An 18,540-nucleotide genomic window follows, 5' to 3' on the forward strand; every position below is an offset into this window, starting at 1 on the left:
TGCTAGGTCAATCTGTGTAAGATTGTCCCCAAATATCTATTTATTTATATAATTCACCACTAACCTCTGACAGGATTGACTCGTTATCAGGGAAAGCAATTTTTGAGGCAACGTTTGTTTCTAAAACAATTATTATCTTGGCAAAGAGAGTTGTCATTGCCAGCTGCAATATGCTTGCGAAGCTCACCCATTTACTGATCACTATCCATTTCTTAAAATAGCAATGCAAATAAATAAATATTAATTCTAGTGCACAATTGAAGAAATTTTCTTTTGACACAGGAGTGTGATGAAAGGGGCCTGATTTTAAATTGGGATACACCAGAAGTGGTTTTGCAAGGAATGGTATGTGATACCCTCGTATTAACTTTAATGCAATAGCAAATGAGACAATGGGAGCACCAGAAATTTTCTTCCACTGTATGAGGAAGTGCGCTACCGGCCTACTTGAAACGGTTCCGAGTCATGGTTTCTGCCGTTTCTGGTTGCCTTTGTAACCTCTACTGGAATTTACTCATCCTCTAGTACTTACCTCCACGACCGGGCCGCGAGCCTCGATTTTGAAACTACGCTCTTCCACTTGTGTGGTAAGCAAGGTGGTTTTTTGAAGGTTGACCCAAGGGTAATTTGGTTGTTGACAATTTTGGCAATGACATACACCCCGCGAGGGTGCGTCGGTACAGGTTTGCATATGCGTATTTTGCGAAGAAAAGTACCCTGAGCTCGCATTGCACTGAATTCCACGCGATGGAATTGTAGGTTTTTGTATGCCTTGCCCCCGCGAGGGGCGGCTGTTAGGCTGATTTGCCTTGGTAATATCACCCCGCGAGGGTGCGTCGGTACAGGTTTGCATATGCGTATTTTGCGAGGAAAAGTACCCTGAGCTCGCATTGCACTGAATTCCACGCGATGGAATTGTAGGTTTTTGTATGCCTTGCCCCCGCGAGGGGCGGCTGTTAGGCTGATTTGCCTTGGTAATATCATTATGTTTAAGAGGCCAAACATGTTTCAAACTCCTCCTGCCTTTTCAAGAGGTGATGTAAAAGAATCAGCATCAAAAATGTTAGTTGTGGAAGGGGGGATTTTGTTTACTAATGCCTTGACAAGTGGCTCTTTAATTTGGCTTGTAATGGCCTCTCTGCGTATTTCAATAGCTTCGGCGCGGTAACCACAAACTAATTGCAGAAGATCAGAGGAAATCTTTTGTAAATCGAGCTCATCAACTAGTATTTAATTCATAAGAAAAATTTCATACTAGCCCACGATAAAAGACTACGAAATCTATCTAGATTGTTTCCAGGTCTATGAAACCTGGAGTATGATTGTAAAATTTTTGTATATCAGAGTATCTACCCTCAGACCATGCTGCGCTTCCCAAGCGTTGAACGTCAAGAAGCATTTTTAGATAAAATACTGGTCTTAGGGACCGAAGGTTCCTTTAATTTCGTTTCAATATCAAGGTGAACGGCAAATTTAAATTTGCGTCTTGATTCTCAGCGTTCGTCAAAAATGCAAGCGATTGTATAATTTCTCACAAAAAGTATAATCGGATAGAAAGATCTGCAAATAAAACACCATAGTAAACTGGTTAATTATTTGGCATAATAAATTAAAATGTAGGTAGTGGTCCGAACAGAAAAACTGTTAAAAATATATGACCACATATTCATTTTACTAATATTAGAAATCAAGGTACTTACGTGACGTGATCCCTTTTTATACTTAAATTCACTTTAATTAATGTAACGTATTGATTTAAAGAATCACACGTAACAATTTCATTTCGTTTTTTAAAATTTAAATTGTAATGGCCGCAGGGTCAGTGAGCCTGACTCGCTGCGGACTTGTTGCTTCGACGGGAAACTGAATGCCAATGACAAACAGTTCACTGGACATCTTTTACCTGGTGTAAAAATGGCGCGGTCCGCCAGGTGTCGCCACTGTTGCCGGAAACAAGAGTCAAATAAAGCACTAGACTGGTGAAATTTCGACGGAAACAGATATGCTCTCTCAATTATAAAGCTTCCAGTGACGGTCAAGTAATTTAATGTGTACATTTTCTAGGTTTCCGCTAGACGAGTCTGTACGCAATACTTGGTTAGCGGCTACTGGGCGGCATTATTACACAAAAACGGTGCCCGACAAAAATAATGTGCTAAAATATTATTTTAATTTCTTGTGATTGTGATTTGTGATTTCTTAAAATTAAAACTCATAATAAATTTTATTTTACGTTTCATTTACTAAACATGTTTAGTTTTGTACCACCTGCGCGAATTATAGGAGGTATTTCATTGTTCATACGCCTAAAAAGAACGGCCCTTTGACATTTTATTCAACAATTTTAATACCGTCAAACAAGCTAACTTTGCCTCCAGGGTAATCGCCCCAACGTGATATCATAGAGTAACTTATACTAGAGCGGTACTGTCATAGTAAATTTTGTAACCCCAGTAAATTCACTGCCATCTGTCGACACACTTTAAAACTTTTCTTAAATATTTAAAGTGTGTCGACAGACTTTTTCTTTTAATAAATGATTTTTTTTATTTGCATTAATTATTTTTATGATTTTGACCCATGTTCTTTCACTGATATGCGTTAAAATTGTTAAATAACAAACGAAACCGTCAACGCCATCTATTCGACTGTAGGCCAAAACTAGTAGCGCCCTCTGAACGAGAATCAAATTTTCTTGATTTTCGAGGCACGTTTTTTCCTTAGACTGTATCTATCTATTACGGAGTTATATCTATCTTTGGTGATATCAAATATTGGGGTAATTTTTACCAATAATGGTATCGCCACGTTTATGACGTCATCTATGTCTATCCCTTACGGGCGCACGCGGTAGGCCGCATCTATAGAAAATATACTAGATCTATGTAACCACTGTAAATTCACTGCCATCTATCGACATACTAAACTAAAAAATCGATAAACTAAAAATGAAGATTTATAAAAATACGTTAAAATGAATTTAAACATGGATAAATGATTTTTTTATTTGCATTAATTATTTTTATATGATTTTGACCCATGTTCTTTCACTGATATGCGTTAAAATTATAAATAACAAACAAAACTCTATCTATCTTTGGTAATAAGTAAGTAATCTAGTTATTTGAAATAGTCGATATTAATATTAGCATTTATTAAACTAAATAACGGAAACATAGACACTCCCCCCGAGTCTTTGAAAGAATGTTATTTGATTTAAAATATAGTTTAAAATGGTAATCTTCTAAATATATAAAATAAGAAACTGACTGACTGACTGACTGACATATCAACACACAGCCCAAACCGCTGCTTCTAGAGATTCCAAGATTGGTACGTAGGTTTCTTATAAGGTTAGTTAGTTATGCTGGGCATTTTCCGCAAATCGACATCCAATGTGCCTATTTTGCGTGAAACGAGGTAGCGCTACTCTAACCACCCCAGCTCCTCCACGAAGCCTAGCAAAGTCTTCAGGTTGCTAGTTGCCTCTTTTAGTGTGCATGGATTACCTAGGTATTTGCTCCTATATACTTCTACCTGTTTACAGTCTAGGAGAATATGTTTTGTTGTTTCTTCTTCTTCCATGCACGCTCTGCACATGGGGCTATCAGTTTTACCCATATTACCTATGTAGGTGTTTGTTTAGTGTGTTATGTCCTGTTATTAATCCTACTATTTTACGTAGTTGGCTTCTTGGTGTTTTCAGTAATATTTTGGTAAGCTTGTGGTTCAGTTCCGGTAGAATTTCTTTGGTTTGCCTGCATGTCTTCAATTCACTCCAGTACTTGTTGTGCAGTTGTCTGTGATGTTGTTCTAGCTGGTTGTGTATGTAGGATATTGGTAGAGGCATAATTCTTATAAGGTCTAGGGGTGCACTAAGAAAGGATTTTTCAAAATTCACCCCCCCTCCCCAAGGGGGTGAAATGGGGTCCAAAGTTTGTATGGGGAAACAAGTATAGTTAGACCAAAGATAGATATATACTGTCGTATAGATGGCGTTGACGGTTTCGTTTGTTATTTAACAATTTTAACGCATATCAGTGAAAGAACATGGGTCAAAATCATAAAAATAATTAATGCAAATAAAAAAAAATCATTTATCCATATTTAAATACATTTCATCGTATTTTTATAAATATTTATTTTTAGTTTTAAAGTGTGTCGACAGATGCAGTGAATTTACTGGGGTTACAAAATTTACTATGACAGTACCGCTCTAGTATAAGTTACTCTATGGTTAGACTATTTTATTCGAAACTTCACAGGAGTATTCCTAACGATAAATGAATAAACACGTGTTTCAGGTTTTTTGAAAATTTAACCCCTAAAAGGGAGAAATGTGGAGACAAAGGCTGAAAATCAACATGGGTATTGATTCTATGGTTTATCGGGTCGCTGATTACGAAAACAACAACGGTTTTAAAAACCATCTCCCCTGTTGGGGTGCAATGGGGTTGAATAATGTCTAAATATCAATATGGGTGTCGTTTTTATGGTTTTTTGGGACGTTAATTACGAAAATGGTATGGAATTTGAAATTTAATAATGTGGTCATGAAAATTCTTAAAAGTACTCGTATTTGTGCCAAATGTCCAATAGTTTCGGAGCAAATCGGTTGTAACAGACGGACTTTAAGCAAAACACAGCGCCATCTGTTGCACGCAGTAGTTAACTACGTGGCCGATGGTCAGAGCAAAGATACAATCAGTAGGGAATATTACGCGAAACTCTGCGTGGTGGCGCCACTACCACAATCTGAGGGTCTATAGCAAAGATAGATATAACTCCTTAATAGATGGATACAGTCTAAGGAAAAAACGTGCCTCGAAAATCACGAAAATTTGATTTTCGATCAGATGGCGCCACTAGTTTTGGCCTACACTCGTATAGAGGGCGTTGACTATTTCGTTTGTTATTTATAATTTTAACGCAGACCAGTGAAAGAACATGGGTCAAAATCATATAAAAATAATTAATGCAAATAAAAAAATCATTTATCCATATTTAAATACATTTTATCGTATTTTTATAAATATTTATTTTTAGTTTTAAAGTGTGTCGACAGATGGCAGTGAATTTACTGGGGTTACAAAATTTACTATGACAGTACCACCGCTCTAGTATAAGTTACTCTATGATAATATCTATGCTTAAATAATTTTAGATTTTAGGTAGGTACTAATTATTGATACATATTTATATTAATATTATATATTTACATTCATTTCATTATTATATATTTATATCTAATAATTAATTACTTGTGATTCGTATGGTGGTATGGATTAGTGATGATATCTACTTTATGATTTGAATAAATCATCAGTGCTATAAAAGGCCATGCTTAGGAGATATTGTTTTCTTAGAAAGATTGCATCACTTGGTGAATTTTTTATATCTGCCGGAAGAGCATTATAAATTTTAACGCCATATACAGCGAGCGACTTGCGCGTCCTTGCCAGGCGCGCGCTCGGCGCGAGCAGTAGGTGCGGGCGGCGGCGCGCGTCGCAGCCAAGACGCTGCGCGCTGCTCATGTATGAGCTTAGATTCAGTCTGACGTACTTGCAAGCCTCAAGGATGTAAATGCTATGCAAAGTTAAGATTTTGAGTTTTTTAAATAATTCTTGCGCCGGGTAATCAACAGGTTTTCTAGCAACAACCCGGATTGCACGCACAAATCGATACCGTAGGTTAGAATGGAATGAAAATATCCATAGTATGCTTTCTTTATATTATCTACAGACAGACTCCAGCCAGCCAGCCAGGGAGCCAGCCTAGATAATGCATAGGACGCTGAAGACAGTTTCAGAACATCAATTTCAACAAAATTGGGTGTTAACAGCTAACATTACAGTCGATATATATAGGTAAGCCATATTTAATATAATTGATGTCAATATTCTGTTCAGCAAGTATCGTAACTAAATAACGATAATTAATAAAACCATGCACTGTCAAACTGCTTTCAAAACAAATGAGGAGAGCGGCAAGAGAAACCTGCGTAGCGCAAATAAGTTATCCCTACCATTTATACGAACCAAAAATTTTGGCACAAAAAACGTAACATATCAGAGAGCGCGCATGTACAATGATTTACCACCAAATATTAAGAATGCACCGACTTTCAACATTTTCAAAAACAAACTAAAAACATTTATTTTAGATAATATTTCAGCCATCTAAATCCGGCCCTGACAAACGGCAACACGTTATCGCCTTAAGCCGGGAACAAAAGAATCTATGCCTACCCGCCACATGTTTTAGAATCGCACACTTGGGAATATAAAAACACCACAAGAAGTTATTATCTGTTAATTAGCTTATGTCAGTTTTTATTGTTTTGCTCATTTTGTTATTACTGTCCCTCTAAAAAACATAATATGTATTTTGTATTACTGTTAACGCTCAGTAGCCAACATAATTTTTGCATGTATTACTATCTCATTAAGTGAAATGTAATATTTCTTTTGAGACAAATAAAATATCTTTAACCCGAAATGTGGTGTACAGTCAGCTGCAGAGAAAAGGTACCCCACGTCCATACTAATTTACAGAACTTTGTATGCAGGGGGGGTGCCTTTTCTCTGCAGCTGACTGTACATTAATTGGTGTGAGTAATGTGATTGCGATTTGTGATTTCTTAAACTTAAAACTCAATAATACATTTTATTTTACGTTTTATTCACTAATATGTTTAGTTTTGTACCACCTGCGCGAATTATAGGAGGTATTTCGTTGTTCATACGCCTAAAAAGAACGGCCCATTGACATTCTATTCAACAATTTTAATACCGTCAAACAAGCTATAGTGTGTTAAGCAAATCTTGTCAGTAGCAATGTAAAGCAAACTAAAGTAGGGCAACACTCAAAGAGCAGTATTGCGCTAAGAAAAGCAGCAATGTACATCGAACCAAAAAAATATTTTTTTACCGCTGAGCGCGCTCTTCGTACGTCAACTCAAATTGCCGATCGCGGTTTATACTTTATTGAAACATTTTGAAATTGTTATTATTATGGAGTAAAAACGATGTTAATATTGTTAATCAATAGGTGATTATTTGATTATCAAGTTTGACAAGTTAAAAAAATATTTAGAAACGGACTATGTTGGAAAAAAGAATGTGAAACAAATCATTGCTTCCGCAGGTACATATCCTACTGGATTTTAATATATTAGCTTCCTGGGCGGTTCCATCCCCTTAGATCATTTTGTAAAACTAATTTATTGAATAAAGAATTTTGTATTTGTATAAACCACTGAGCAGTCACTAGTAGGGTATCACTGTAACTATTCCTCTCACGATTACAGGACTTATTAAATATCAAATATATGGACTATTTACATTTTGATATGATTTTGTTTTAGTAAACTTAGAAGACATTTGATAGGGAGCAAACCGAAAAGCAGCACTGCGATAGGGAGCTGTTTTTGACGCCAGTTCAAAAACTGAAGGAGCTTGAAGATAATAAATATGCCACTTGTTAATGTAAATAATTGTATTTTTCCTGAAGAATGTCACATAATACCTGTGTAAATTGTGGTTGTATATTATACATATTAAAAATAGAAACAAACAATTGATATTTTGGTGTTTATTTATTTTAAAGGTAAATAAGACTAGGTAACTTTAGCTTACGCTATAATTCAGGTCATTCATTGAATGAATATAATGAAGTTACCAATATTACAAGAATAATCTAATCCATTGCTCTCAATATTTTTGTTAAATTTCAAATAATAAGTTTATTTTTCGCCTTGGTTGCGTTGTTCACGTACATAAACCGCCGTAGGTAAATTGTCTAAAGAGAAAATACTACGAACGCCTTATATTAACAAACATATGTAAGGATTAGATTGATGTTGCGAATGAACGGCGAAAAGTTTACCTTTGTAAAAAGTCGAAACAGTCGCTGAAAATATTAGACATGTGGGCCTATGGACTTGGACGGTTTCCAGAGCTTCATTTGTGATCTTATTGGATAGATTTAGGCATACTTTTTAATTTTATTTATGCCTTTTAACCCTAAAACAAAAAACAGCACATAATCTTAAAAGTTCAGTTCTTCCAGTAATTATCATAACCTCAAATTTTAGAAATGTTTACCATCAATGAGCACGAATACATTGTAGGCACCTTAATTTCATGCACATTTGCACAATCTGATTTAAAATATTGGTATTTAATGGTGACAGCAGAAATTCTTTTATGAGATAGAGACGATTTAGAATATAAACAAACAAGATGGCGATCCATATTCCACAGATAAGACACAGATGACACGCGATTTTGGAATTATTCGAACACAGTGTTGCTAACCCGCGATTTTTCAAATTTGCTGCCTGTAGGATCTACTATATCAGAAACACTGGCTCGTTCCCACAGCACGCATAGCAATGTCACACGCTCATTCTCGCCCTTGGCTCTCGTGTAACTGACGCGGCATCCTATGCGGTCTGCGCTCGAGACGGTGTGTATCTATTTATGTATAGATACTACCTAAACACTACACTGCCTTTTTCTACTGACAAGATTTGCTTGATCCACTATCACTTTGCCTCCAGGGTAATCGCCCCAACGTGATATCAAATATTGGGGTAATTTTTACCAATATTGTATCCCCACGTTTATGACGTCATCTGTCTATCCCTTACGGGCGCACGCGGTAGGCCGCATCTATAGAAAATATACTAGATCTATGGTCCCCCCACCCTTACGCAAGTAATTTCGGTAACTACTATACTATAGTTGGTCAAGCAAATCTTGTCAGTAAATAAGAACTGAAAAAACTACACTCATCCCCTTCTTCTGGGCGCCAGCACCAGTGCAAGACAAAGAAAGTATGACTCTCTCCGTCTACGCCCGAAATGAGACAATCCCTTGACAAAGTATATGTCTATGGATTTCGGACATCTGTAGAGCCCCTTAAAGAAAGAATATATTCAACAGATAGCACAAAACCGATGCATCAAACATGATGTAAAAACAGATGTTGGTAGTACTGATAATACTTCATTTTTCATTGTCGCCATCTCGTACTCGGCATGCGTTCGTCTTTCTTCACTTCATTTTGGGCGGCCATATTGGTCTGTTGCTGTGCGTGTGTCTGATTATCACTCGGGCTCTTAGGTAATTATGATCTAATTTCGCTTCGTTCTTATTTTCATCTGATCAGATGTAACTTGTTGACTTATCGCGAATTTTCTCCAGTGTGTCATTAATACGTATACAGCTTTAACTTTGTGTCTTCCTACTACCTTGACTCTTGGATTAGGTAGGTATGTGTTTCAATCTGGTGAAATGAACATACACGAGGTGCCTACGTATGATAATTTATACCTCCTGTGATCTACAAATAGTGCATTGTCAAAATATATTGAACACGCGTATGAAAAATAAGCTGAGTATGAATGTTAGTCGGTTATTTATTTGGCGTATAATGGGTATTGTTACTTTAATTATCTTAAAATACACTACAATATCACGTCTTTGTTTTGGCTTTATGGTTTTGATTTGACTTCTAGTGCTGCCAGCAAAAAACTACTATTATGATTCAAATATACCTCAACTTTAAAATATTTCACACTGTACCCACATAGAAAACTAATTGGTTTGAATTCAGAATATTATCATAATTATTGAAGTAGCTGCTGTACCTGTGGAGTAAGTTAATATCATATTTATTTTTTCTGTAGCTGGGCTTAGGTCTAATAAAAATTCAGCATCAGCGAAAAGGTGACACTAGTGCTGTTAGAAATAAGCTCCAGGTCTAATTTCCAGAATTCATATGTACCTATTTGTGAATATATGTTAATATTGGGCGGTACAATGGGGTTGGCCGGTCGAAATAATTAGCAGATGGCGCCAGCATAGCAAACCTTTGACAGTTGCCAACCCCATTGAATAATTGTTAAAAGATTTTTTAACAACAAGTTATTTACTTAGTCCAGTGAAATTGTCACCTTTGTGATCTTCAAGCCATTATGAGCTGAAAACAGATAATGTATTTTCAATAATAGGGGATATTACTGCAATGTTCTGCCACCAGAGTGCAGCACTAGCCTTTTTAGTAAACCATAGAGTAACTTATAAATACTGTACCTTTAACAGGTTTTTGACTAGTTTTCAGAGATAACAAAATATGACATTGATGCATCAAGGCAGTTTGTTTACAGAGGACCTACCGAGAAACGCGAATCCGAAATTTCGCTATCTGCCTCTTTATCACTTGAATATGCAAGAGTAACATAGATGTTAGATAACGAAATTTGGATTTTCTTGTTTCGCGATAGACCCTCAGATTGTGGTAGTGGTGCCCCCTACGCAGAGTTTCGCGTAATGAACATATTAGGCCATCAACATTTTCATCAGATATGTTGTTTATCTACTTACCATCAACTGATATGTTTGCAAATTGTTTTTTTAACACAAAACTATAGTGATGGAAGTTATTGTTAGACATGTCTGGTTTATTTTATTTGTTATAAAGTATGTTTAAGCGAGGTACGGAGAACTGGTGAATCAATCGAAGGATATCCAGATTACATAATGTTTACAAAGGGAGAACCCGGAGGACAGCGAGGAGTTGGATTTCTGGTCAAAATAAATTTAAAGAATCACATACATGACTTCATTGGCATTTCTGATCAAGTGGCAATAATGAACATATAGCTACCAGACTATAAAAAAATGTGCACTATTATACAAGTCTATGCACCAACAGAGAAGGCGGCAGAGGAAGAACACAAAGCTTTTTATACTATCTTATCTGAAAGCTTGCATAAATACTCAAACAATATGATCATTCTAATGGGAGACTTCAATGCACAAGTGGGAGCAAAACAGAATAAGGAAGAATATGTGATGGGAAACTTTGGCTTCGGCAGAAGAAGTGTCAGTGGAGAACGGCTAATAGACTTGTTGCTAGAACATAATCTTACCATATTAAACAGCATCTTTAAGAAAAATAAAAATAATAAGTGGACTTGGGTCTCCCCAGGAGGAAAGTACAAAAACGAAATAAATTACATAATAAGCAGCCACCCAAAATTATTCACAGACACATCAGTTATATCCGGATTCAACTTCAACACCAATCATCGCATGGTTAGAGCATCACTACGGATCTCACCACCTAAAGTATGTAGAAAACACATTATCCACTCTAGCGTAAGTCACAACACTGTGAATTACATCTCTGCGACATCTGACTCACTAACTTCACTATACAAAGAGATATCACAGGACGACATAGTAGATGTCAAAAACTGCTATGACAAACTACAGCACCAGCTTAAATACCATAGGAAAGTGAACATCCCAAAACAAAAATACACTTTAAGTGACTCAACATTGCAGCGATTAAGCGAAAGAAAAGACCTCTTTAAAACAGGAATGAAGAAACAACATATTAAGAAAATAACAGACTTAAGTAAGAAAAATCAGAGAAAGTATTAGGAAAGATAGAAAAATCAAGAGACTACAAACACTAGAAAAACACATTATATCAACAGGAGGAACTAAAAAAGCTCTAAGAACTGCGTGAGGCAAACGCTTGGGTACCAAATTTGAAGAAAAAACACACCAACATCACAAACCGGAAAGACATCAATAAGCAGGCTACAGAAATCTACCAAGACTTATACTCAAACCAAGATATTCCAGTACAAAGAATGGGTGGTACTCTAACAATTAACTCAGAATCTGAACTAAAATCTGAACCGGAAATACTACCATGTGAGATAAGAAAAGCAATACTAAGCCAAAAATCGGACAAAGCCCCAGGTCCTGATAAAATCCTAAATGAGACATTGAAAGGAACCCTGGAAGAAATAGCTCCAATACTAACAAAAATATTTAACCAAGTTCTAATGACAGGTGTCATTCCAGAACAATGGGAAACATCACACATAACTCTCATACATAAAAAAGGTCCAAAGGAAGAGATTGGAAACTATAGGCCAATAAGCTTAATGTCTAACATATATAAAGTTTTCTCCAAGATCATACTCGACCGTGTCAGTACTATATTGGATGAAAACCAACCATTGGAACAAGCTGGCTTTAGAAAGAACTTTGCTACAGTGGACCATATACACACAGTTAAACAAATCATAGAAAAATACAATGAATACAACAAGCCTTTGTATATGGCCTTCATTGATTATACTAAGGCATTTGATAGTATTAGCCATGAAGTCATATGGGAAAGCTTGGGCATACAAGGAATACCTACAACTTACATAAATATTCTCAAGAACATATATGCCAAAAGCAAAGCCAAAATTAAACTGGAAACTTTAGAAGAACCATTCAAAATAGAACGAGGAGTCAGACAAGGGGACCCCCTGTCTCCCAAGCTATTCTCAGCCGTGCTTGAAAACATCTTCCGAAAGTTGAATTGGGAACAATATGGTCTTAACATTAATGGAAGAAGGCTAAACCAGCTCAGATTTGCGGATGACATTGTCTTATTTGAGGAAAATCCAAACAACTTGAAGAAAATGATACAAGAACTAAATAATGAAAGTGAGAAAACTGGACTATCCATGAACATAAACAAAACCAAACTATTGACAAACTCTGACATCCATGAAATTAAGGTATACGATCAACCACTCGAGTATATAGAGAATATATAGAAGAATATGTATATTTAGGACAGATAATCTCCCATAAAGACATGACAACCAAGGAAATTAAAAAACGGATAGCCAATAGTTGGAAGAAGTACTGGTCACTGAAAGAGGTGATGAAATGCACTGACCTCAGTAATAGCACCAAAAAGAAAGTTTTTAACACCTGCATTTTGCCCTGCCTCACCTATGGCTGCGAAACTTGGTCACTCTCAAAACATCATAGAGAAAAGCTCGAGCATTGTCAAAGAGCAATGGAGAGAAGCATGCTGGGAATCAAACGACAAGACAGACACAGAAATACAACTATAAGAGCAAAAACGGGCATAATAGACGTACTCTCAAAGATAGATCAACTGAAATGGAGGTGGACTGGGCATATGCTAAGGAACAGACATGAAAAATGGAGTAAGATAGTAACACATTGGTATCCTAGAGACGGAAGGAACAGAGGTAGACAGTACAAGAGGTGGGAAGACGAACTCAAACTGACGGCTGGTCCAAACTGGAGAAGAGTAGCGAATGATAGAAAGCAATGGAAGGAGTTAGAGGAGGCCTTTGCCAGGAGGCACACTGAACTTAGAGACATATTATAACAAAAATAGAAAACTACCAAAGAAAGGAAGAAAAATCTGAGTTCAGGACAAAGGGCTTATATAGATAGATGTTTACAAAAAATGATTTTTTCAAACTGATTTACTAAAGAGTCCTGTCAGTACTAATGTCATACATACATTATGGATAGACATCGGTGGCTCATGGCCATGGAGACTATATAAAGGAGCCAAATCTCTATATATGAAAAGTGTCTATCAAAAAACAGTAATTAGGCGGCGCCACCATACACCAAAATACTACCAAAAACAGCCTACATACTTTGGTCGGGTTATTTGTTGCCTGATATGGTTCATGTTATACTCATGTCCCAGAGCCTAACTAGCGCCACCGGAGAGTTTAGGAACTATTATTTAAAGCTGCAAGCGGTCACTTTTGCAACAATTCTGCCATAAGAGATTGGCATCCTTTCTATACCATCCATACTCATGGCATTTAGGTAGCACTAGTGATGAGACATCTCACATATTACCTTAACTGTGACATATTTCAACCTTTGAAAATTGCATAATTGACAAGAAACGTTTCTGACAGTAATGTTGCCGAATAAATTACACTTTAATTTCATGTAACATCTCCGCTACTTCTGACGTCAAGTTGATTTTCACAGATAGAAGATGTAAAATAACTTGTAATAATTTAGAACAAATATTAATTGTATATCACTAATGTCATGTAATAAATGATTGAAAATAATTTTTCTAATTGGTTTCCTTTGTTCGCCTTGTACCTTACTTGAACTTACTTGTATAAATACGGTTACATCAATAATCTGTCAGAAACGTCAAATGCTACCTAAATGCCATGAGCCGCCGATATCTAATTATGGATAATCTAGTTAAAGAGGTTATGATTTTTTTTTTGTGAAACCTATTAGTTGATAAATTAGAACATCTAGTATTTAGAAACATTTTATAATCCCATCCAATCCCATAATCTTTTTTTTATATCCCAGATGCTAACCTGACAGTTTGATTGCTCCAATTAGTCCGACTATGTAATCTGTCATTTTAGCACTAAAGTGGTACAAAAGGAGGGTGTTAGTAGTAGCAAATGCTTTGCATGCTTCCAGTGGCAATTTTTACTTTAAAGCATAGCGAATAATGTAGCAAAGCGAGGGTGAAACAAAATACATATTGAATAATAATAATAATAATAGGCCCGCAGGGCAGCTTGTGGCGAGCTGTTGGGGAGTGACGACCCCACGGACCCGAGTGCTCCAGAGAGTCGGTCAGGGTCTCCGTCTCCGGCGTGTCTTCGTCGGTCGGAGTGGACCCCAAGGGGACCCGCAGGACTCAGCTCTGGCTTGCCTTCATTGGCCGTCCAGAGGGGCGTCGTAAGAGCTATATACTCCAGGGGTGGAAGTGAAAGATGCATAAGACGCGAGTTGGCACAGTGGCTGTTAACAGTCACTGGGTAGAAAGCGGCGCACACCTCTCGACACCCCTGAGCCGCTCACACCGGTGTTGCTCCTGGTCGTCTTCACGACGGCAGTTTCAGGGGCCCATCTAGTCAGCGGCAAGTCACCACCTGCCGCGATAACGTGTATTAACATTGTTATGGCAGGTGTCCGGAGTTCTTTACAATAGCCCAGTCTCATTGCCCACCCAAACTTCAATCCATAGACCGGTATACTGTTCACTTTTTCTGCAATAGTCCCAATGCCTGCTGCGACCGGTTCATGGGTGTCTATTGTTGCGCCTGTGAACGGGTTCCAGCAGGCGTTCTACATGACATTAAAGCTCTCCAAGGGGCCTCTACGTGTTGGATCTATATCCCCACGCAAGCCTATCAAAAGACCGGGATTTATAGGCCCGTGATATCCAAGGAGATACAAATAATAATAATAGTGTAATTAAAATATTAAAATTTATTTAAATCGATGCAGCAAAAATTGTAACCAAACAACTTAATTTTATTACTTCACTTGTCGTATACTTCTAAAATACAAAGAAGAATAGAAATATAAGAAATGTTTATTGCCACATATCCAGAAGTACATAAGAAAATAAAATAAAACAAAATTACATAAGACAAGAAAAGAAAAACAATTATTTAATTATTATTTATAAGTAAAATCAAACAATTAAAATATAATGGGCAAAGGGTTTCCAGTCTCAGAGTGTGCCGGGTTGGCCTAAAGCAAAGGGTGTGCAAAAAAAGACTTTTTTTTGTAGGTACAATAAACATGTCTGTTCTGATCGCGATCATCGCGGTCAACCTAACACGCTCCTCGCTTCGCTCGTCGTCGCACCTATCTTGTCTCTGTTACTTAAATTTACTTGTTCCAAATGATTTTAATTTGTCAAGTAGTGGTTTCAACTTGCGGGTCAAATATCTCGGCCATTTTTGATTTTAGAGAGAAGTTTTTCCAACAAAACATGCTTATCTTAGCGTATTCTCTACGATAACACAATAAAAAAAGGTGTCATAATAACATCACTCCGATGAAAATGTTTCTAAGTGTCGGCACCCCCTTTGCTTTAGTCCAACCCTGTGCCGGGCCGAGATGCCCGGTGCTGGTTTTCATAGGGTCGGATGGTAGCATAATTGGTCAGACAGACATGGTCCTATCAACAATTCATACACTCAAAACTGGTATTTACTTAAGTTTTTAGTGAAAATGTTTTATTATTACTATTAGCTATTTCAGTACAAACAATATATAAATCGATAAGTGGGCTGACTTAGTGCCATCTACATTACAGTTTAGTATTTGATGGTTGTTGTTATCTCTTGCCCATTCTATTGAACTTCATTTTATACATAAATATTGCTAGTATTTATTGTATTGTTTATAAATAACACTTACAATGTTCACAAGCTGCCATGCTAACATTTCGAAAACCTTATTTAATTTGAGAACAACTTTGCATAAAGGCATTTGCTAAAAAAGTGCTCACATATTTTAGATATAAATTGTACAAAAGCACCAAACAAGCTCATAAAGATATAAAATTTATATTAAATTTATCTGGAATTTTTAACAGGTCTGCTAGCTATATCAGAGGCTATACCTACACTAACTATCCACAGAACAGATCTGTATTGTCAAGTATTGATTCCTTCAAGGTTTAGTTTATATTTGTTGTAATATGAATACATTAGGTTTTTTAAACAATTTATCAGTGTTGAATAGTTGATATAATAGTAGTGTTGCTAATTTTTAACGAACTAATTTAAAATTATGTTTTATTTCAGCTTTTTCGGTTTTTCGTGTATTGAATTGAGTGATCGTCCAGAGCAATGGGTGACCGCAATAACCCCATCAAGTTCGGACCGGAGTGGCTGCGTAATTTGGCACGAGAACGTAATGCCAGCATTCAGGGCTCCAACAGTCAAAACGCGCTGCTGGCCTCGGGGAACGGCGCCAGCCCCGGGGCAGGTAGCGGTGCACAAGCCCGGGCTGCTTCCCCAGTCCCGGGAAATCCACTTTGCGCTTCAAATACTGCGCAAAAAATACATCTTGCAAAACTTCGGTAAGTTTAAATATACATAGTCTGTATGTAGCTTAATGCAAGGCTGCAAGGATTTTACCTGCTCCCAAGTGATTTGTTCCCCTGTCCTTATTAAAGCTATCTATACAGTTGTGTGCAATAAAATAGCAGTCAATAGGAAAATGGAAATTAGGGGAAAACTATAACTTTAGATCCAGTGTTGGCCGAACGTTAATTGCAATTAACCATAACCAGTACAAATTGAACCGTACGCCGTAACGGACGGTTACAGTTTATGGTAAAATTTGTACTGGTTAATAGCATTAACGTTTCGGCCAATACTGTTTAGATCAATTATATTGGATTTTTTTATTATTATTCTTCTGCATTACTTAACTTTGTTTCAAAATTAAGACTATTCTCGCTGATTTGGCCTTGAGCGTCTGGGCATAAATGTACCCGCTTCACCCCGCACTTCGCTCACTGTGATCGTACGTGAATTTTGACTCGCGGCACGGCAACGAGGTTCAAAGAATATAATAAGACAGCCCAGAGGCGCGCCGATGGCGCTATAATCGTATTTGTGTATCTTTTGACTGCAAAGACTGCTTTGCAGCTATTTTGTCCTTTGAGTAGATTATGCATTTAGTGGAGGTCGAAAATTATAAGAAAAATATATTAATTAATAGTGCCTTTATAGTTTTTTTATCTCTTTAATAAATTAATAAATATAAATAATGCCATTAATAGTTAACTTGTAAACTAAGTACTACATTTTTAGAATCGTTACCTTACTATTAAACTATTGTTTTTCAAGTAGTTGGTTGATAAATAAAATAGGTAATCAATTTCAAACTATTAGTTATAGTCGGAACTATTTTTTTCCTGTGATTTATAGTTTTTTCGCAAAAAACACTACTACATACCGTTTTGCTACTAGGTATTTTTGCCTATTTGTACTAAACGGCAATTCGATTAAAATTATCTTTAAACTAAAAAATGTTTTAACAGTTCTGTAAATACAATGTAGCTTATGGCTTATGTCAATTTTTTTTAAAGAAATTAAGCATTATTCAACATTTCCTGCGTAGGTAAAACAAAACAGGTGTGGCTGGCACCTAAAAACTACTTATTATGATTAAAATTCACAGCTTGTGGGTCTGCTAGAAGTACCTTAGGATTATGATGATTGGTGAGTGAGTGAGTGTGTCAGTGACCAAAGTAAGCAACTTTGACGTGCAATAATTCTTATACTACAAGTTTAAATGGAATGTTCTTGGGGATATATCTAAGCCATATTATGATATATGTGTCACTAAATTCAGGGTTCTAGCTTTAGCCAACACACAATTAAAATGGCCTGAGTGGCTTTGAGAAAAGGATGGTACGGCCGTGCCTTTTTGTTTTAGCTCGACTTGGGCGCTTTACACGTGCGACAGATTATCGCTCCGTCTGTGACGAGCTTAATAGTAAGTTTTTCCGTAAATAAAAATACGATAGGCCGTTTTGCTAGTTCTTAATCGATTAAAATTATTTTTAAAATAACAAAAACAATTTTTTTAACAGGTACTGTACATACATACAACGTAATAGGTAGCTTATGTTAAATCAATTAATTATTGTTTCGAGATGGAATGGAACATTCAAAACGTAAAACTTAAATGACATTATAACATGTCGGTTAGAAAACATTTACTTATTTATTTCAAATGAAGTTTTCTCAAACATACGTATAATAGTATAATACTAGAGACCCGTTGCGGCGTCAACACGCCGCTAGAGTATGGTTCTAAAAGTTAGGTTGCCTGTCCACTGGAGCGGAGCGGTAATCGAGGAAAAAATCCAGCAATAGAA

At 36.6% G+C, this 18,540-nt stretch overlaps 2 protein-coding genes across 2 annotated transcripts in view; both read left to right on the plus strand.

Annotated features, from left to right (window-relative positions):
- LOC134754305 (proton-coupled amino acid transporter-like protein CG1139) overlaps window positions 1-18,540 on the plus strand; it is a 522,474-nt gene that overhangs the window by 92,070 nt on the left and 411,864 nt on the right. The gene's annotated exons all lie outside the window — the stretch shown is intronic.
- The window catches only part of LOC134753708 (GRB10-interacting GYF protein 2-like), a 145,443-nt gene continuing 136,037 nt past the window's right edge, over window positions 9,135-18,540 (plus strand). The window contains exons 1-2 of the mRNA XM_063689647.1: window positions 9,135-9,273; window positions 16,451-16,728. Of these exons, the coding sequence (XP_063545717.1) occupies window positions 16,496-16,728 (233 nt within the window). The 5' untranslated portion in view covers window positions 9,135-9,273; window positions 16,451-16,495. The remainder of the gene's footprint in view (window positions 9,274-16,450; window positions 16,729-18,540) is intronic.

Source organism: Cydia strobilella, chromosome Z (genome assembly GCF_947568885.1).
Source record: "Cydia strobilella chromosome Z, ilCydStro3.1, whole genome shotgun sequence".
Lineage (NCBI taxonomy): Eukaryota > Metazoa > Arthropoda > Insecta > Lepidoptera > Tortricidae > Cydia > Cydia strobilella.